Source organism: Petromyzon marinus, chromosome 6 (genome assembly GCF_048934315.1).
Source record: "Petromyzon marinus isolate PM22_M1 ecotype Great Lakes invasive population chromosome 6, UKy_Petmar_22M1.pri1.0, whole genome shotgun sequence".
Lineage (NCBI taxonomy): Eukaryota > Metazoa > Chordata > Hyperoartia > Petromyzontiformes > Petromyzontidae > Petromyzon > Petromyzon marinus.
Window position 1 is genome coordinate 7,997,921 of NC_133672.1, and position 18,762 is coordinate 8,016,682.

At 45.4% G+C, this 18,762-nt stretch overlaps 1 protein-coding gene across 4 annotated transcripts; it reads right to left on the bottom strand.

Moving 5' to 3' along the window:
* Positions 1–429: 429 nt before the first annotated feature.
* On the bottom strand, positions 430–18,689 carry BPNT1 (3'(2'), 5'-bisphosphate nucleotidase 1). Of its 4 annotated transcripts, XM_032948151.2 has the most exons (12): positions 18,595–18,689; positions 17,909–18,078; positions 16,480–16,642; positions 12,453–12,530; positions 6,681–6,838; positions 5,197–5,301; positions 4,164–4,271; positions 3,321–3,369; positions 3,108–3,199; positions 2,691–2,888; positions 2,166–2,271; positions 430–1,855 (listed from the first exon to the last, which is right to left on the bottom strand). In XM_032948151.2, the coding sequence occupies exons 2-12, from the start codon at positions 18,002–18,004 to the stop codon at positions 1,707–1,709; spliced, it is 1,302 nt and encodes a 433-aa protein (XP_032804042.1). In that variant the 5' UTR covers positions 18,005–18,078; positions 18,595–18,689; the 3' UTR covers positions 430–1,706. The 4 variants fall into 4 exon arrangements, with proteins under 4 accessions (XP_032804042.1, XP_075921125.1, XP_032804043.1 ...); XM_076065010.1 differs by having other exon boundaries at positions 17,909–18,666; XM_032948152.2 differs by lacking the exons at positions 12,453–12,530; positions 16,480–16,642; positions 17,909–18,078; positions 18,595–18,689 and adding an exon at positions 8,712–9,147.
* Between the last annotated feature and the right edge of the window lie 73 nt (positions 18,690–18,762).

Genomic DNA, 18,762 nt, shown 5'->3' on the forward strand with positions numbered 1-18,762 from the left:
AAATGGTCGACGGCAGAATTTGCTTTGCACAACTTGCATACGAATTACCATTACCATCGGTCAATTTCATGGCTTAATTGCCGAAGACCTGTCCATAATGTAGCCATCGCTCACGGCTTTACGTTGAGAAAAAATGTCCAGTGTAATCGAGAAAGCCTCGCTGAACCTCAGGAGACGGCCAAACAGAGTCCCATATTGGGAGTGAACTCAGCTGGTTATTGCCCTAAATTCAAGTAATTTCGCGATTAAAAGTCACAATGGTTATGCATTGTGAAGAATCCAGTGATGCAATCCGAGTAATGTGTGCAGAACGCCACCCAGGGTCTCGTTAGGACACATTTTGTACACTGTGTGGCGATAAAGTTTTAGAACGGACAAGTCAATTTCTCCTCACCGTCGTTTCTTCAAACACACACACATTATTTGAAATGCCGTTTTAAAATGCATTTTCAACTTTATTTTTGCACCAACATCAATTTTCACAATCCCACAATTCATTCTCGTTAACACATTGGTCCACTCTTTACCTCAAGCATTTAATGTAGATTGAAAATCAATATGGTTTTATAATTAATTAATTGAACACATTCGATGTGTTCACCAAAATTCCAATATAGTTCTAATCATGTGAAAATTAACAGATGCATCTTTTTTTTACATTTACGATTGTTAAACTTAAGCAATTGGCTTGTGAAGACACCTGTATGGCTTAACCTTAAATGGTTCCTGAAAGTTTATAATAGAATTTTGAGACTTCTTCAAACCAAGCTCACCAACAAACTCGTAACAACTTCACTAAATTAACAATTACAATAATAGCATTGCCAATGATTACAAATATCACAACCACCAAAACAGTTTGTAATACAATACATTGAACTTTCTTAAACACGAATGCAATAAACAGTAACTTACCAAGACCCGCAATTCAAAACGAGTGAATTGTATGGCCAGGTTTGTGTAAAACGTGAGATCAGGTTGGTAAAAATCCAGATAACAATTTACCACTCAACAATTCTATCAATGAATAAGATGGATTGTTGCGATTCAGGATCAAAATTAGTTTTGCTATTGTGATCCAATCAAAATGCATATGCATAGAAACAATAGATTCCTACACAATGTACTGCTTGTATAATGAGCTTAAATTTACATGTATGACTGAAACGTATGACTGGTCAAAATGCAGTGGTTCAAAGGCCATACTTGGGCATCCAGGTCGCACAGATTAAGAAGCACACCTGTCTCACGCTGACAAAACTTGGAAAAATGCATAAAGTAACATCCCGCCAGGCTTGTAGCATAAATATATTCCAAATGATCGAGTGCATTGCACACTGGATTTTTAAATAGATATGAGAAACTACTGTACCTATACAATTACATATTTTACCTTATGCATTCGGAAAAAAATGAAGGCCTGGTCTTGCACACATTTTTTTTTCTTTTGCAACGAGGTATGCGTTTCTTCATCTCAAAGATTTGACAAATATTTTCTAGCTTGAATAAATACCACTTATTCGAGCAAGAGTTAAACCGAAATTAGATGCAACGTTTTCACATTAATCAGAGAGCTCATCAACGCAAGTTCACTTTACGTGCCAAGCTGCTCTCGCGGCTGGGTGGTGTCAGCTGCCATGTAACTGTGCGACATTCAGCGTAGGAGGTGTAGTGTCACCATAAAAACTGCGTCTCGCGCGGCAATGTCAGGGCTTCAACGCGGCCTTTGTGGTGGGCGGCACGCGCGCCGCATAGTACTCGTAGTCTGTGAGCGCTGCCAGCACCCCTGCTGAGTTCATGTGCTTCACCTCCTTGTGGTACTCAAAGGAGTTGCCGTGCATGTCCGTCAGCTTTCCTACATGCAGACACGCGAGCAGCACCAACACGCTTACCATCAATACAAAAATAACAACTATCACCAAGTTACAATAATAAATATGTTCTTTAGTCATGTAATTACCCCACCCCTCTGCACCAGACCCCCGAGCTTTCCCTCCCAATAGCAATTCAAAGAATTGTCACAATTTGGGGCTAGTGATTTGCTTCAAGAACTGATTGTTTCGTGGGTTTTTTGGATGTTCTTCTTCAACATGCACAGACGATTTTTACAGCAATGCTTCTGGTCATTAGTGTTCGTTTTACTATTCGAGTGTATAAGTCCGCACCTCCCACAGCATGCAGAATGGCTTCCGGAGCACACGTGTCCCACTTCTTGCAGCCGAGGCTAGCGAACACGTAGGCCGACGCCTTCCCCTCAATCAGGAGCAGAACCTGGGGTGACAGAGTCGCGTGACATTTTCACCGTCGCATGCAAAGTTGGTTTGTGACCCACGCCAAGGCGTGGGTCACAAAGATCAACACACTGTCTCCCCTGCCAACTATGTTCTCACTCCCATGACTGCCCCAGCTGCAGTTTAAGCAAATATTGATCCAGATGTGCTCATTCTGTATAAATCCACATTGTATTGCATTGTTAGTAGCAAAAATAAATGTACTTCAAAACCTTCTGATGCAATCGAAGTGTCGTCAAATAAACACCGTGGCCGACACGGCATGGGGAAGCCTTGATTCAGCAATGACAATTGACAAAGACCTGTTCATTATTGAATATTTAACAGGGGGCATGACACTCGTGGTCAGGTTGACCTCACCGCACGTTACGGCCATCAAACTCCGATGCCCATGCGCACCTTGTTGCCGGCGCCTCCGACCCGCAGAACATCGGTGGGCTCCATTGCGTCCACACAGGCGCTCACCACGGGGTTGCTATGCGAGCGCGTCGTGGTGATGACGCGCTTACCCGCGGGTACCGATGCGGGAACATATCCAAAAGCTCCAAGGCCCAGCAGCCCCCACACTGTGCGACCCAGCGTGGCACCCTCGCCCGCCTGCGGCATACGCAAGCACACAGGGGGTTTAAACTATTTCAGAGGGGAATTAATGTGCAAAAAAAACCTTTAAATTCACAAATGTAAAAAAATATATATAAAATATCTAAAATATTCAATGTGTTTTCGTGGATCAAGTGAAATGAGAAAGCACGGAGGTCACCGTAATATGTTCATGTGCATTTCATATTTTAAATGCACGAGATAAAAACCACAAACCTGGTAGTTGAAAAACGGCTGGTTAATTACTCCAGCAATCGCCTTTCCCTTGTAGGCGATGCCGATGAGCACCGTCACATTGTCGAGGAGCCCTGTCGATGGGAAGAGTGGATGAGGATCAGCTGTGGTGAAAAGCAGCTGTGATGTCACATGACAAACAAAAATCTAAACGGGGCAAGTGCGGAGTGTAAGGAAAGAAAGAAAATAAACCACCTTCAGTGTATTCCTTTGTGCCATCGAGAGGGTCAACCCAAACCACGAGCTGTGAAAATAAGCATCAGGTTCTGTTTTAATGATCACTGTGTGGCAACCACAAGCAATTTTGTGGTACAGTATTCCTTTGCTCTTCACAAACTTGCTATCCGCGAAACGCATCTGGAACTCTATAAGACTGCACCGAGAGAGAGAGAAAGTGATGAGATAAAGTAATGACAGAGAATGTGATGCGAGAAAATGATGAGATAAAGTAATAAGATAAAGTGATGTGAGAGATAGAGAGAAATTCTCAGATTTATAAGCATCTGCAGACATTGCATGTACGATATTCGTAGGCCAATATTATCTGTGAAGTTTGCTATTCATGAGCGTTTCCAAAATGTATCCCTTGTGAATAACGAGGGGATACTGTACTCCACATCATCGTACCAGAACTGTCAGTCTACTTATGATGTCGAATGGTGGGTTTTGATGCTTATCAGACAATACACATTAATTGTGACACTCAATAAAAATTACAACGCCTCTTGCTTAATACATTCCATTTTATGAATAGTAAGAAGAATCATCGACGCACTTTGTTGAGTGACAGAACATGTGTTATACAACATGTTTATTGCATGGCAAGAGCCCATACTCTTCATAGAGGATATCGCTTGTCAGATTTTATTCGGACACAACAAAGTAGTGAACGTGCATGTCTTCCAGAAATGGCTATAGAGGTGACTTCTCAACTAGCTGCCTCTTTATCAGGCGCTTATTCATCAGCTAGTTGATAACCGGTGCGGTGGGAAAACGTGAACGCTGATTAACTGCCACCTGCTTGCATGCCATACACACCTCCTCCTCCTTCACGTTCTCGTACTCCGCCGGACACTTGTGTCCCAGGATCTCCTCCATGAATCCATCCTCCACCATCTGCGCATCCACCTCTCCAGGTGGCAAGTCCTGGGAACGACAAGTGGCACTGTTAAACACCAAGCAAGGAAAAGCGGCCGCGTGGGCTCAGGGTCAGAGTACCGAGCTGGTACCGCTGAGTCCCTTTGTGGTTAAAACGGATTATCAGGAGTAGCGATGTGATGGTCTCAGTCCAGTCACCAATGACTGCACAAAACAATATAAAAAATGTTGTTACTTAATTTCGTTACATTCCAGCTGTGAGGATTTAAAAATACCGGTTCAACTGGCATGTGGCATATATCTCTATAGCAGGGCACGTGGGAATGTGCAGTGCCCCTGGTGTATATAGAGAGATCACAAGTAGTTGTGCGATGACTCATCCCGCAGGCTGTGCTATAACATGGCCGATTTGACTGCTCTGTGAGAGTCCTGAATAAATACTTCATCTCCTGACATGATGCTCAGAGATTGTGCTGATGGTACACCATCTGAAGAGCAGAAAACTTGAGGATTTTATTGTTTTATATTTTTATTATTTTATTGTTTCCCTTCTACGTGACTTTACCGAAAGAACCAAGAATATATTGTAAAATACTGTTGATGTAATCATGTTAATTTATTTTTAAAAATTTATCGAAACGTTTTGGGTTAATTCGAAGTGCCATAGTTAAGACCAAGATTGTAAAGATACAGATTTGCTTACCAAACATAACCAGTGCTTTAGGGGAATATAGGGTTTTAATGAACAGAGATGACTTGTTTCAGCAGTACACAGCCACAGCAAATCAGTAATGAGTGAGAAGCTAGTGAGGACCAGAGAGGCAAAGCCTTGAGGAAATCTGGTGAGTAGATGTTCAGAGGTCAAAACAAAAATGTAGGCTGTTTAGGGTGAGAGATGGAAGGTACGTTTTTGTGGCAATTGCACAAACGCCAAGCACTCCTCTCACCACACCGTGCCACCACATGTACCCACCTCCTCGCCGATGATGGTGAGCTTTGGGAACTTGAGGGCGAGCGAGGTACAGATGCTCTGCTGAGCCAGGCGGTCAGCCTTAGTCTGAAGGTCATTAACATTCTCCTGCGCACCATATCGCAAACCCTGTTACCACTCCCCATCCTTGGGCACTCATCCAACGTTTACCACTAATAACGAGAGGCAAGCTCCGTTTAAGACAACTACGAGCAATTTTCCTAAAAAGACGGCTCCGTGTGAGCCAATAACATAGATCAGTGTTGTCCATGTTGTCAGTGCTGTCAGTACACACCCATCGAAGCGGATGAGCGCAGTCATCATTACCAAGGGTTTAGTGGGGGTTAACACAACAATTTATGTGGGCTCGGCTCAAGGTCATGGCTTGCACAAACGTTTCTTCAGCCGGCAAGCATAGCCACTTTTTTTTACGGGCCACCATACCTGTGCACTGTGTGGTTAAACCCAATTCCCATCGCCAATCCCAACCACTCCCCATGGCTCGGCCAAATCTTCCCAGACAAATAGCCGAGAGCCTAACCCAGTCCTGGGATGACAACCTAATCCTTTTCTACAAATAAACATCTGGACTTACATAACTTCTTAAAGACCGACACCCTAACAGGGAGAATCCAGTGTGCGAGTTCAGTGTGCACACAGGCAAAAGTCAAGGTGAAGAGGTCATCACGGCAAGTGCCATCGATACCTTGCTTCCATCTATCATCTCAACATCACTTCAACTTTGGCAGAAAAGTGGAAACTAGTAAACTATTTGTTCATATAAGTGTTTCATTCAGGTCCTGTATTAACATATTTAGGCAAATTTCGTTTAAGGACTTTTGCATGCAGGAGGAAATTCCAGTTTCTGAAAAAAACATACTACCTTAACAGCTAATGCTCAAAGGTTCACACAGCACATCTACTGATAACTTCACATACCACTAGGTTTGAAGGTTTCATACAGCTAGGTGATCCATCAAACTTTGCCTCTAAGTGATGGATTAAAGGTGTGCACCATCACCTATTATGTACCTTTTTCTTCTAAGGACATGTAATTGACATATCTGTTTGAGTTTTTTTTATTTGTGCTTGTGCACCACTGCCAATGCAATACCACCAAATAATTTTCTTAATTGATTTGTGAATTTGGTTTCACTATGAGATGAGTAAGACACCTTCGGTTAAAGATGGATGCACAAATTAAAGATATGCACGCTGCACAACTGCATCACGGGAAGGGGGATCGGCTACGTGATGAGGGAGCACAGCAATACAACTGTTATCATTCAGGGTGTCTGGGAAGTGGCATGGGCCCTGATGCAATGAGTTAAATGGGGCCTCCTGTCCAAATTACTCCATATTCGCAGCCCGGCGCCTGGGCCCCTCTTTCCCGTGGTCCCCGGTGCAGTTGCATCGCCTGCACAATGTGTATGGGACGAGACGAGGACAACTTTGCAGAGTGCAGGGGAGAGCCCAGATGTGCACACCTTGATGACGATGCCGAGATCTCCGGTTCGGAGGACGCTCCGCACCAGCTCGGCCGCTCGTTCCGCCACTCGCCCCGCGCTCGCCAGCACCCGCAGCACCAGGGGTCCGCTCATGGTGGGGTCCCTGCTCGCTCCTCGATGCTCACCGCCACGTACACCTGCCAAGACGACAAAGACACCCCCGTAGAGTGTTAATAGCGGGCTGGGGCAAGTGCTCTTGAAGCAGCGATGTGGCCAAAACCACGCCAAGCCATCTTTGTCTCCCCAGTGCTGATGTTTACACACCACACCTTCAGATAGATATTCAATACTGGTGTTAGCCATGGCCAGGAATCAAACTCAGGTTACAGGGTTCATAGCCGAGTGGGCTAAACCACTGCGCTACGAAACCCTGCTCCGCACACAATGGCACACCCGGAATAAGTGACACGCGTACAACAGGCGCACGGGGTTAACGTGCCCGCACACGGCTGTATTGAAATGTACCAGGATGCCAAGCATCGCCAGGAGGCGCGCTGTTCGGTGTGTGATAAAGGCAAGCACAGTGCACATTGCGATGCACAACCAATGCAAGTTCAGACGCACAAACTTCCAACACACATTAAAACAAACACTTGCCACTGCGCGTGAACAGATCTCTCAGGCTTAGCGGGCTGAGTGAGCCTCAATTGCGCGTGGATGCCCCAACGCAATGCTTCAAACAGAGAAGGTATTGTTTTAGGTTGTTTGCGAGGCTACGTCGATGACATTATAGAGCAGTGTAACAATCTATTGTTGTATTGTACTATATCGACGTATCTGACCGTATTCTTCTACCAGCGTGGCAACAAATGACAGGGCAAACGTTCTGAGGCCCCTCATCCAGCAGTGGATTGGCACACGGGGCTGTAGTGTAATACACAGGCACATACACACGTGCACAGGGCACACCTGAAGCACAATGTCAACTAATGGACATCTGCGAAAACTACTGGACATCTGTTAAAAAGACAGCATTGTAGCTCATCGGATTCCTGCAGTACAAATATTCTGATCACACACCAACACCGTCTCTTTAACTCACCGCACTAACAAGACACACTCAGCAATACACCCACCAACATTGACGGACCACCAACAATTGACGTACCACCGCGTCTAAGACAAGCCGTGTAACAATGTGGCAACAGCACACTGAGCAACAAGCGCACGCCACCAAAGTGGCGTGTTTGTTGTCCGTCCCTATCAAGCCCTGGGTTCTGTTGGGCGAAGTTACAGGTAGCAAGGTCACAATTGACTACACGGTGGTACTGGTCACATGAATGAAAATTGAACGCCCTTGCTGTGGCCGTCATCCACGCGTCAATTGACACCCTGGGACTGCCTTGCAAACCAGAGGTTTCATCCCAAGGGGTTTTACTTCCCAGGTGAAATATTTAAATGAATATCGGCCACACCCGGGAACACCACAAACACGTGGGAGCTGTGATGAGTGCCGATGACAGTGTGGGGGGGGGATGGGATGACAACATGACTGGCGATGATGATGATGCTGTGACTTTCAGTGATCGGGAACTGAAACTCGGTTAACCCACCACTACCAACGCACTAACCACAGCATACAACACAAGCAATTACACAAATAAAACACGGACATCACCACCACCCACCACCCACCCCACCACTACCCTCAACAGCCTGCTGGGGGCAAGTTGCTGTCAGCGAGTAGCAAGCTACGAAGGCCGGCAGGGCACACACGACGGGGTGGCCGCCTTTGTCTCCCCCAGAGGCGACGTTTACTACTACTACTACGACTACCACACACCGAGTTGGAGGCCGAGTTGACCTCCGACACGTGGCGAGTTGACCTCCGACACGTGGCGCCACGAACACATTGAAAGCCGGGCAGGAAATGCGCAGAGCCACACAGCGGCGCCAGTCAGCACGCCGCGAGTTACTCACTCACTCGGCAAGAACAACACTGTACAGATATTATTATTAACGAGTGTACGAGACTAACTTTAAACACGGTGCCCTCTTTACAAACGCTACCTCTTTTTTTATCGGCCTGGCCGGGTCCCCGCGGTATAAGGACGACGCTGCTGCTGCTGATGCTGCTGCTGCTGCTGATGTGAATGATGAATCCGAGGAGAGTGAAAGAGACGTAGGGACAGAGAGACAGACACTGATGTAAAAGACACGAGGAGCCAGGGGAGATAAGAGAGAGGGGGGACACGCGGCACGTTGTTCAGAGAGACACAGAGCGACAGGGGAGTACGAGTCACCAGGGGGTGGTGGGCAGACACCGCGTACAAGGAGACACGATGACACAGACACCAGCACCACCATCAACCACAAGAGACTGAGAGACACAGAAGACAACAGCAGCGAGAGAGACAGAGAGGGGCGAGGAGACGCAGCGTTGTGGCGGTGGCTCAAGGCCACCCGCGTTAAATGGCCCCGCGTGCCCGGGGGTGGGTGGGTTCAGGGCACCGCCTCCTCCTTCCTCCTCCCTCCTCCTCCTCCACCTCGTCCTCCTCTACCACCTCGTCCTCCTCTACCACCTCGTCCTCCCTCCCCCTCCACCCTCCTCGTCCTCCTCTACCACCAGCATCGCTACGAACCCCGGCCACACCGGGGCGAGCGATCCTGCCGCCTCCATAACACGGACAACCACAACAACCACCGGCAAACCCGCGACGACAAACGGAGCTGATGTGTTGTTGTTGATGTTGTTGTTGTTGTGTGGTCCGACAACGAACTATAACAACAACCGACGCGACGTGGGGGGGGGAGTGGGAGGACCGTCCAGCAGTGGACAAGGGTATCGTGGAGGCTACGTTGTGGAGTTGGGGGTGTTTAGACCGGCTTGTGGTGTCTCTCGAACAAAGCCACGTTATTGTTAAACACACACAAGGCAAAGGTCCCCCGTGTAGCCTTAGACTGTAGGGGCAAGTGCTGTTAGCGAGCACCTATGAAGGCCGGCACAGCACACGAAGGGGGGTGGGTGGCCAACACCACGCCCGGCCGCCTTTGTCTCCCCAGTGGCGATGTTTACACACCGCACCAGGTACTCATTTGAGGCTGAGTCGATCTAGGGGAGGCCCAGGACCGGTTCAGATAATCGTCACTGGTGTTGGCCGTGAGCGGGGATCGAACCCGGGTCGCCGGGTTCATAGCGCAGCGTAGCGCTAACCGCTACACTACACAAACACGTGTGTGTTTGTGTGCGGTAAGAACTGTCAAGGCGTGGGGACTCTTCCCTGCCCACGTGGTGCCCGGGGGGGGGCGCGTGGTGCCCGGGGGGGGGGCATTTGGTGCCCGGGGGGGGGCCGCGTGGGGCTCACGGCGCCACTCGGCAATCTCACGGCATTTGCCCGTGCACTCATCTCTCTATCTCTCGTCAGTCGTCACCTCAACTCGACACCACGGTCACAAATGTGTTGGGTAATGCAGCAAGTGGTGCAGAACTTTATCAAGCACCGTCTGCCAACGTATCTTACGGTTCAAATGGACGCACACTCCAGACTGTGGTGCTTGATTTAGTCGCGTCAATTTTCAATAGGGGTTCTTTACATTTCATCTTTTACCGTATTTTATTTCACGTGTATACTCTCGGGTTCTCCCTCGCAAGTGATGTCTGGCCTCAGTGGACACTCACCGAGGAATGAGGTAAGTACATATACCGCACTGGAGGAAGCCGATGAGCTGTGCAGACCTTTTAAAAAATGTTCATTACCTTGTCATAGAGACCATCCCACTGTCTGTAATGTCTGGGGGCCCTCTATACCCTGGCAATTAGTACGTGCACCGTTTTCGAGTACATTTTGTGTTTCAATAAATTAATCTGGAGCTGTGCTTTGGTGTACACTTTGCTTTTGTTAACGCGGGTACCCTGCGTAAAGAGCGGGTGACTTAAGGGTCAAGGTCCCTGTTTGCCCGGTATGTTGAACCCACGGGCTGCACCTTAACCCTAACCGTGCTGTCCGTAGGCCCGCAGAGAACCCACACACACCAAAAATAAGTAAAGCTTATCTCAATATCCCTCTTCTGATACCTATCAGGCTCACATGGAGCATCCATTTACAACCCACTCTTCCAGGTCCTTGTGCATCCAACTACTTCAGCTGTGCCAAACATCATGTTCCATTGCCTTCCATTAGTGCCATTACACATTACAGGTGGTTAAACAAGTTGGGAACTGCTTTTGCTGAGGCTGTTTGTATCTGGGTAGGGTTTGTGGATGGAAGGGTATTACAAAAAGAGCATCTATGATGGAATGAATGAAAGACAACTGCAAATATTGAATGCCATGGTGTAACGTTACGTATCTAGGACATAATGCAGTTTGTCACAATTTCTAAGTTTACAATTTACCATCAGGATAAAAACTTTAACAAACGATTAAATGTTAATGTAAAGCAAAAATAACCTTAGGTTTTACCTGTACAATGTGACCGAGATGTATAGCCCAAATGGAACATTCCCATTAAATCCTGAGATGTCATCTAAGAACGTACATCATAAATCTACCCCTGCCTAAATACACTCTCAGAAATATTGTAAAATCGATAATGAATCGCAATGAGTTCGTACGTGATGAAAATAATCAGAGTTCTCATCATCACAGCTTCCATACACTTCTCAAATAATCATGGAATTATTAGAATATATTTTTTTATGTGTGGGTAAAAGCCAGAACCTGCTGTAAATCATTGACATTAAAAAAAGCTTGGTTGTAATATTGCCCACTTTTATGCAGAGGAGGACGATGACCTGTAGGAATCACACCAGAGAATGGAGTCAACAACCCAGTGAGCAATAACATTTACAACAGAATGCGAACGTTGCCATTTGACTCGCTGCAAGGCTTGATACAGAAAAAAAAGAATCACTCGTGTAAAGGCACAAAGGGTGACCAGCCACACCATATGCAAACCATCGTAGGAGTATAATTTGGTTCAATGACACTACATGACCCCATAAACACCTTCCTTAAGAACTCAAGTAAGGATTTCATGTATGGAGCACTCCAAGAAGTCACGACTAAAGTGTGCACATTTCTTTCCATGCAGATTGCCGATACTCTAGTTTGAAAAATGTAATGCCATTCTCTCCAAGTCACCATCAAGCAACATCCTCAAATTGCAGCGGTTAGAGAACATTGCTCGTGCCATACTAGGTGTCCATCATCGACAACTCGACTCGGCCACCGCTCTCCGTACTCTTCATTGGCTCCCTTTCGCTAGCAGGACAAATGATAAACTCGCCTTTCTTTTTCATTGCGCCTTCACCACCACTTCCCCACCATACCTCGCCTCATTACTCTCTCCTTGCACAGCTCATGGTAGAACCCTACGCAGCGTCACTCAAAATCTATTTCAGACACCAATTTATCGAACTGTTACAGCCTCACGTGGGTCCTCTGCTGTCGCCTCCTCGGTGTTGAACTCTATCTCTTTGACATCCGCAACATCAAATGCACTCTTGACTTTTAAGAAACATCTAAAGGCCTGTTTGGTCAGGCTTTCGAGCAGTTGAGCTTGGCGCCGTGCCCCTTGAGTTTTTGACTTGTCTGCAACATCTGGCGCGTTGTCATAATTGCGTGCAAAAAAACCGCTAGACTAAACACGTTTCACTTGTTAATACCATGGATACACGTTTCCCAACATGTTGTTAGTGACCATGCTGCAATAAGCATCCATGCAGTCAACACCTAAAGCGTGGATGAATTCCTGGAAATATCCATCTACTTCTCAAAGTTGTATTTAGCAGAGATCAATAAAACATTACCTCGCTTCTGGCTTTCGCAGATATCCACGGGGATTTTCTCCCTTCCCCCCTCAGATTGGGTCAGCACTCGCACAATCCCTACACAAAGCAGAGCATAATTAATCAATCTGTACAAATTGTTTTACCAATAGGACAGGTTTTCTATAAAATCTTGTCTCATTGCAAAAACCTATTTCATTTGACCAGGTAAGGTCCACTGAACGATACAGCTCTTTTCCAGACACGACCTGCCCACAAATGACAGCTCAACGAAGTGGCTTGTGTGGAAATGTATAGCAGCCCAATACTCGAAAAGCATGTTATTATTAAGTAGAGGGAAAAACCAGAGGACCTGGAGAAAAACGTATGCAACCATGGGGAGAATATGCAAACTCCAAATATACAAGCGTCAGGGTCGGGATTAAAACCACGACGTCCTGCATAACAGGTGAGGGAGTTAACATCTCACCATCGCAGCACCCCTAATCAGAGTTCAATCCCAGTAAAAGCTGTTTTAAAGCTGTATCAGTGTAATGCTGTGGTAAATAGCTCTGCAGAAAATACTCAATGTCAGATACCACATCTATCCACACCTGTTGCTGTGCACTGAGTAAATGAATGCGTTTGAAGACCAATCAGTTTTAGTACTAATTCTTTTGCCACCTGCTGAACTTCCAACATAGTTTGTGTTGCATGTTTTGATTTTTGCAAGTGAAAATTATCACACACTGCTCATGTCATGCTTTAGGTTAGCTTTTCTAAATACTGTACATTTATCAAAAAAACACAAACAAAACATAAACAGGGTGTTGTACCATTTATTTGAAAAATTATAGATCCGCAAATTATGGGCCATAACAGTTCGTTACATACACATAAGCGCGCATTGACAGCTGTTGAAACTTGTATCCATATATGCCTGGTTAATCTCTGTGTGATAAATGTCAACAAGTAGACATTTATTAAACTATGTATGATGAGGCTAGACTTAAAAGCCTTTCTCCAACAACCACGCCTTCAGTTGGGTATCAAAGTATCCTCTGATGGTTATCTTCATGGAGACTTCATTGACTCTTATAAGTGGTTCCTCTCCAGATAAAGTTTTTAAGAGTTCTCGGACTTCTTTCTCCAGAACCTGTGGACACATTAACTGCATCAACGACAATCTCAATGTAAATAACATTCATGTTATCATGTGTACTCAGTGCACACCAATAATTGTATTAAAATCATACAGGCATGCAGCCCGATAGTCGTAGAGCCAGGATTGTATGAAAAAAGGAATCGTGTTATGCATCATCTTTAGTATTATTACTATTATTGTGAATGTTGTTCTTTCTCATGCACAAAGCTTGGTTCACTTTACTTGTCTAAACGGAACAATATCATACTATTTGCATTCATAATAATTTACAGATTATCAATCCATTGCTTCCCCGTGCTGTGTTGATCGTGGGGGTTGTTTAACCATAATTCACTACACTAATCAGTGCTCGTAGTTGAGATATCACCACTCATATTAACCATTGTCAAGAATTGAAAGCAGGTTTCCCAGATCATTCAGCAGTACACTAATCATTATCACCGCTCCCCCACTTTATTTGCAAATAAATTTTAAAAAGAATTCATAGATTCTCACATGCACGAGTCTATGTTACAAGCCTCATGGATACTTTCTTACATTTATGGAAAATAAACCAAAACACTTCCAATTATTTAAAATCACTAAGGTGACAACATAAATCAGCAATTGTATTTAAAAATCAGACATTTGAACTACATCAAGGAGATCTCGTCACCATTAGCCTTAAATTTCACCACAATTACTGTTGGCTAAAGTAGGCAACAATAAGTTGACGTGGGGAGGGAGTCCACGTACATTATACAGCTCAATAGAATGTCCAGATTATGCAGTTAATGCTTCTCACTTGTGAAATACCAAACAATCTGCTGTTTTATGAGAATACGTATTTCCAGTTGCCCAAGGTATATTAATCAGTAACGTCAATTACATTTTTAGCAATGCATGTGTAATGCGACAATAAGACACTTACCCAGATATCGCCTTCGATGTTGCTGATGACTGTCAACTCCCGATTGCCGTGAGTCATTTTTTGATACACGGGAATGTTGTGCATTCGGGTTCGCTTCACAAAATATGGAAGAGCAGGTGGTGGATCTGATAGGGACAGTATTATTTAACGCCCATTAATAGCCAAGTACCATTAACCACACGGTAATAGGCACAAACCAATATTACCCAGTGAACAGAGTTCAACAGAATTACATTTCAATGCACGCATTAACTTTGTAAAATGAATGCAATAAATCCAGCTGGCATTAAATAATTCAGCAGTAGGTAGCAAACAAAAATAGATAATACAATTAATTTAGTTTGGACTGTTGTCAAGATGAGTGGCAATCAGCTTCCAAAATGTGCGACTTTTAAAATATACTTGCACATAAATCCAACCGTAGCTATTAAGGGACGAAGGAGTAAAAAAAAACATCCCTTGCTTGGCAGCAAATGTGGAACCAAAGGAAACTATATTCATATTATGGGGTCTTTCGGTAAAGTCACATAGAAGGGAAACAATAAAATATATATTTTTTAAATATATATTTTTATTTTATTGTTTCCCTTCTACGTGACTTTACCGAAAGAACCAAGAATATAGTTCATAGTTCATTTATTTGGTATAGCCCTGTGAGCCATTCGGCTCTTGAATCGGGTGCAACCGCAACAAACAAAAAACATGAACAAGAAAACATCTTAAAGTGATTATGTGACTGTGCAAACAGAAAATACAGGAAAAAAATATCAAAATATTCCTGAAATATGAATCCCTACAGTCACGAAAGCTTTAAATCAATATTCAAAGGAAACTATTTTGTATGTAAAGGTTTAACTTCATCAGGCAGGTCTTTGCATGTTCCAGTGGGTGAGTGTACAAAAGTGTGGAAGGGAATTGCCTCTTTCCACTTGACTTTCCACTTAAGTGACAACTTCACGGAACAAATGCCTTCCCTGTTTAGTCAATGACCATCTTGCAAATGTTTTCACGTTAAACCAGGTCTTTAAAGACAGACGACCATGAGGTTAGTCCACATTTTAACACACATTAACAAGCATCTCAACAATCAAGAGACAAAGGTAGTATGCCTATCACAATTGTTCATGATAAGCATCAAACATGTTTTGTAAGGACACAGTAGATTTGGGGAGTGATACATAGTTTTCACAGGTTTCGGATAAAGTTCAGTTATGGCACGGGAGTAAAATAAAGTCCGACCTTCTCAGTTCACTTTCTGCAAGGGCCTACATTACATGAAGGCTGGAATATGTAATAATACTGCGGCTGCTCTATATAACAAAACCGTTCCTTCCCAAGCAGTGCCTAAACTGCATGCACTGCTCCATAACTATGAATGTGCTTTTTGAGTTATACCTCCATTTTTAAATGTTTTCCAAAATGAATGTCACTTCATTTAAGTTTTAAATTATATTTCTTTTTTGCACTGTGTTACCTTTGATTCTGGATTTCATTGATATGCCATGCTTTGTTCTGACCCGTCTTCCTTGAAAAAAGAGTCCTGTTTTGGTTTCAATGGGTTCTCACCTGGTTTTAAATGTAGGTATTTTTCAATTAAACAAGTAATTTAATGTACTGTGCAGATGCACTAATTGCTTCACACTTCATGTGAACCCTTTCCCATTCCGAGACATCTGCAAGTTGCAGGGTGGGTCCGGTTCACCGCTACCTTGGAACGTGTAAGCGGTTAGCATTAATTTTATTTAGAGAGGTATAGAGCCGTTGTTTTTAAAAGACATTGTACTCTCCGCAGAGAACTATAGGGACACGACTGCACTCTATGATAGCTGGCGCCAAACTGTGACACACACCCATGGTCTTGTGGGAGCCTCGATACCAATAAAGTTATTTTAGTGTACGTCAACTGATGACGTACATGTACATCATCGGAATGGGGAAGAGTTAACGTGTGGCTTTGACTAAGAGGGAATGGTTATTAGCAGGCCCAGTCTCACCTCGTGGGGGGCTCCACCCTGACGGCGTTGGGTAGCGCTCGTGCTTGGGAGGCGTGGGGACTCGGAGTGGAGGAATCAGTCTCTCAACATAGTGAAAATCGTCGTATGATATTTTTACTCCGGTGTATTGGTCAGGTTGAGATGAAACTTTTTCACAAAAGCACTGTAACAGAAAATAAACACACGCAATATTAGATAAACGTACAGACGTTTTTTGTCAATCCACTGCTGGATGAGGGTCGTCCCACGTCATGCAAGTCTGCGGAGGTTATTTGACCCTGATTAGTGCGGGTAGGTGAAGGCAGACAGCATACACGTTGATGCATAGTACCGCGCAATGCATTTTGCTGTCGTTCCCTTTGCTCACGTGGCCCCGTGCAAGCGACACATGATACATAACTAAATAAGATACAGAATAAATGCATTATCACCTCCGATTAGCACTGTTGGCTACGTACAGTGCGAAAGAAGTAAAAAAAATACATACTGTATGCGGACATTTTAATGCACATAATTCATGTCTGGATTTAACATTAACCCGTGTGGTGCTCAATTAAATATAAACTATTTCATAAGGATTCCATTTCTGAGTTATTGCATACAGTCTTTGTTCATTTACTCTCCTGTATAGAAGTCCAACTAGTTATGTATAGTTTAGTGGACTAAATAATATATGCTAGGGGGGATAACGCTCATATTCCAGGCGCTTGCATGAACCGCTTTAGTTGTGCAATATTTGTTGATGTATTGCTTTTACATTCATAACAATGTTTACTGAGGGATGTAAAATCATGTCATGAGCACAACGCTATCAAGGTATCTGCAATTAAGTGGCAGACGTTATTTAAGCAGTAAAAATGCTGTGACGTGATACATTTAAACGCTGTCTGCAGTACATTCCAAGCGCATTCTCCGCGCCAAACTTGCAATGATGCGGCAGCTATCAACGTTGACAGCCATGAATAACCGGTGCGAATTCAACATTCCCATGACAGACGGCAATCTTCCGACAGAATGAACATCCTTTATTTACTCCCTACAAAATGGTACTCGTATCGATTCCAGATAATGATAATTCTCATGACGGGGCGGGTCAAACGCCGCCCGTGTGAATTTTAGCTGTCGACCTTGATACTGCAGCGACACCAGCGAAGACAGTATACGTCCATGCTGACAAAACCAAAGCACAACAGTCATGAAGTTTGTATCCGTCTCATTGCAGAAAACCCCGCGCGTGCACCGTTCGCCGATTAAACAATCACTGCCACAAGACATTGGCTTCTTCGGGAGGGCTTTTGTAGCCTTGACGGACAGAACGTGTTACTTCATGCCGTTAATTTTTGATAAGCAACTCAAAACCCCTTGTCTGCGTCACGAGCTGCGATTGCTATCGTTCTGTTGTAAAGATGCGCGCGTGGGGAGGTCTCACCCGGGCCGGGCGCACGAAGCCGGCAGCCGCGGGGATCAGCGCCCTGCGCGACGCCGCCACCACCACCGCCGCCACGCTCCTCCAGGGCGCCGCCATTTTTCCCCTGCGCGGCGAGCACGTGACCGCCCCTCACGTGACTTCCACCCCAAGACAAAGGTCCCCCGTGTAGCCTACAACAGGCAGTCGGGGCAAGTGCTGTTAGCGAGCACCTGTAAAGGCCGGCACGGCACACAAGGGGGTTGGGTGGTCAGAAACCACGCCCGGCCGCCTTTGTCTGTCTCCCCCCCCCCGACTACACACAGTGGCGAAGTTTATACACCGCACTTAGTACTCATTTGAGGTGCCCAAACACAAAGATCCCCCGTGAAGACTTAACAGGCTGTTAGCGAGCACCTATGATAGCCGGCAGGGCACACGAGGGGGTTGGGTTGTCAGAAACCACGCCCGGCCGCCTTTGTCTCCCCCACCCCCCCGCTTGGTACTCATTTGAGGTAACCGATACCAAAACCCGCCACAACTAGTGCTTGTGCCAGGCCAGGTGCACTTTTGAGGCCACGTGAAGTGTCGATGGCTCGCTGACAGGAGGTCACGGGACAGACGACCCTGCAGGTGCCATGGGTTGTCTGAGATGACTGGCTGAGTCACCGGAAGTTCCTCGAGCTGCTTCTATACACGCAACCTCGTACCGACACGACCACCCTCAGCACTCCAGCAGTACCACAACCCGTCACCACCACCACCATCAACCACGTCGTGCATGGTGTAAATGACGTCACGTGGGGGGCGGGGGGAAGCTTATGCACCCCCCCTCCCACCACGTGACATCCCATCGCCCACAGCAACCAACCCATCCC

Coding starts and splice junctions, on each gene's coding strand:
- BPNT1 (XM_032948151.2), bottom strand. CDS start 18,004: ATGGCGGCGCCCTGGAGGAGCGTGGCGGCGGTGGTGGTGGCGGCGTCG. Junction 6,839..12,452: donor CTGCGAAAGCCAGAAGCGAG/GTAATGTTTTAT, acceptor TCGTCTTGGCAG/GTGTACGTGGCGGTGAGCAT. Junction 1,856..2,165: donor CATTCTGCATGCTGTGGGAG/GTGCGGACTTAT, acceptor GTCTGCATGTAG/GAAAGCTGACGGACATGCAC.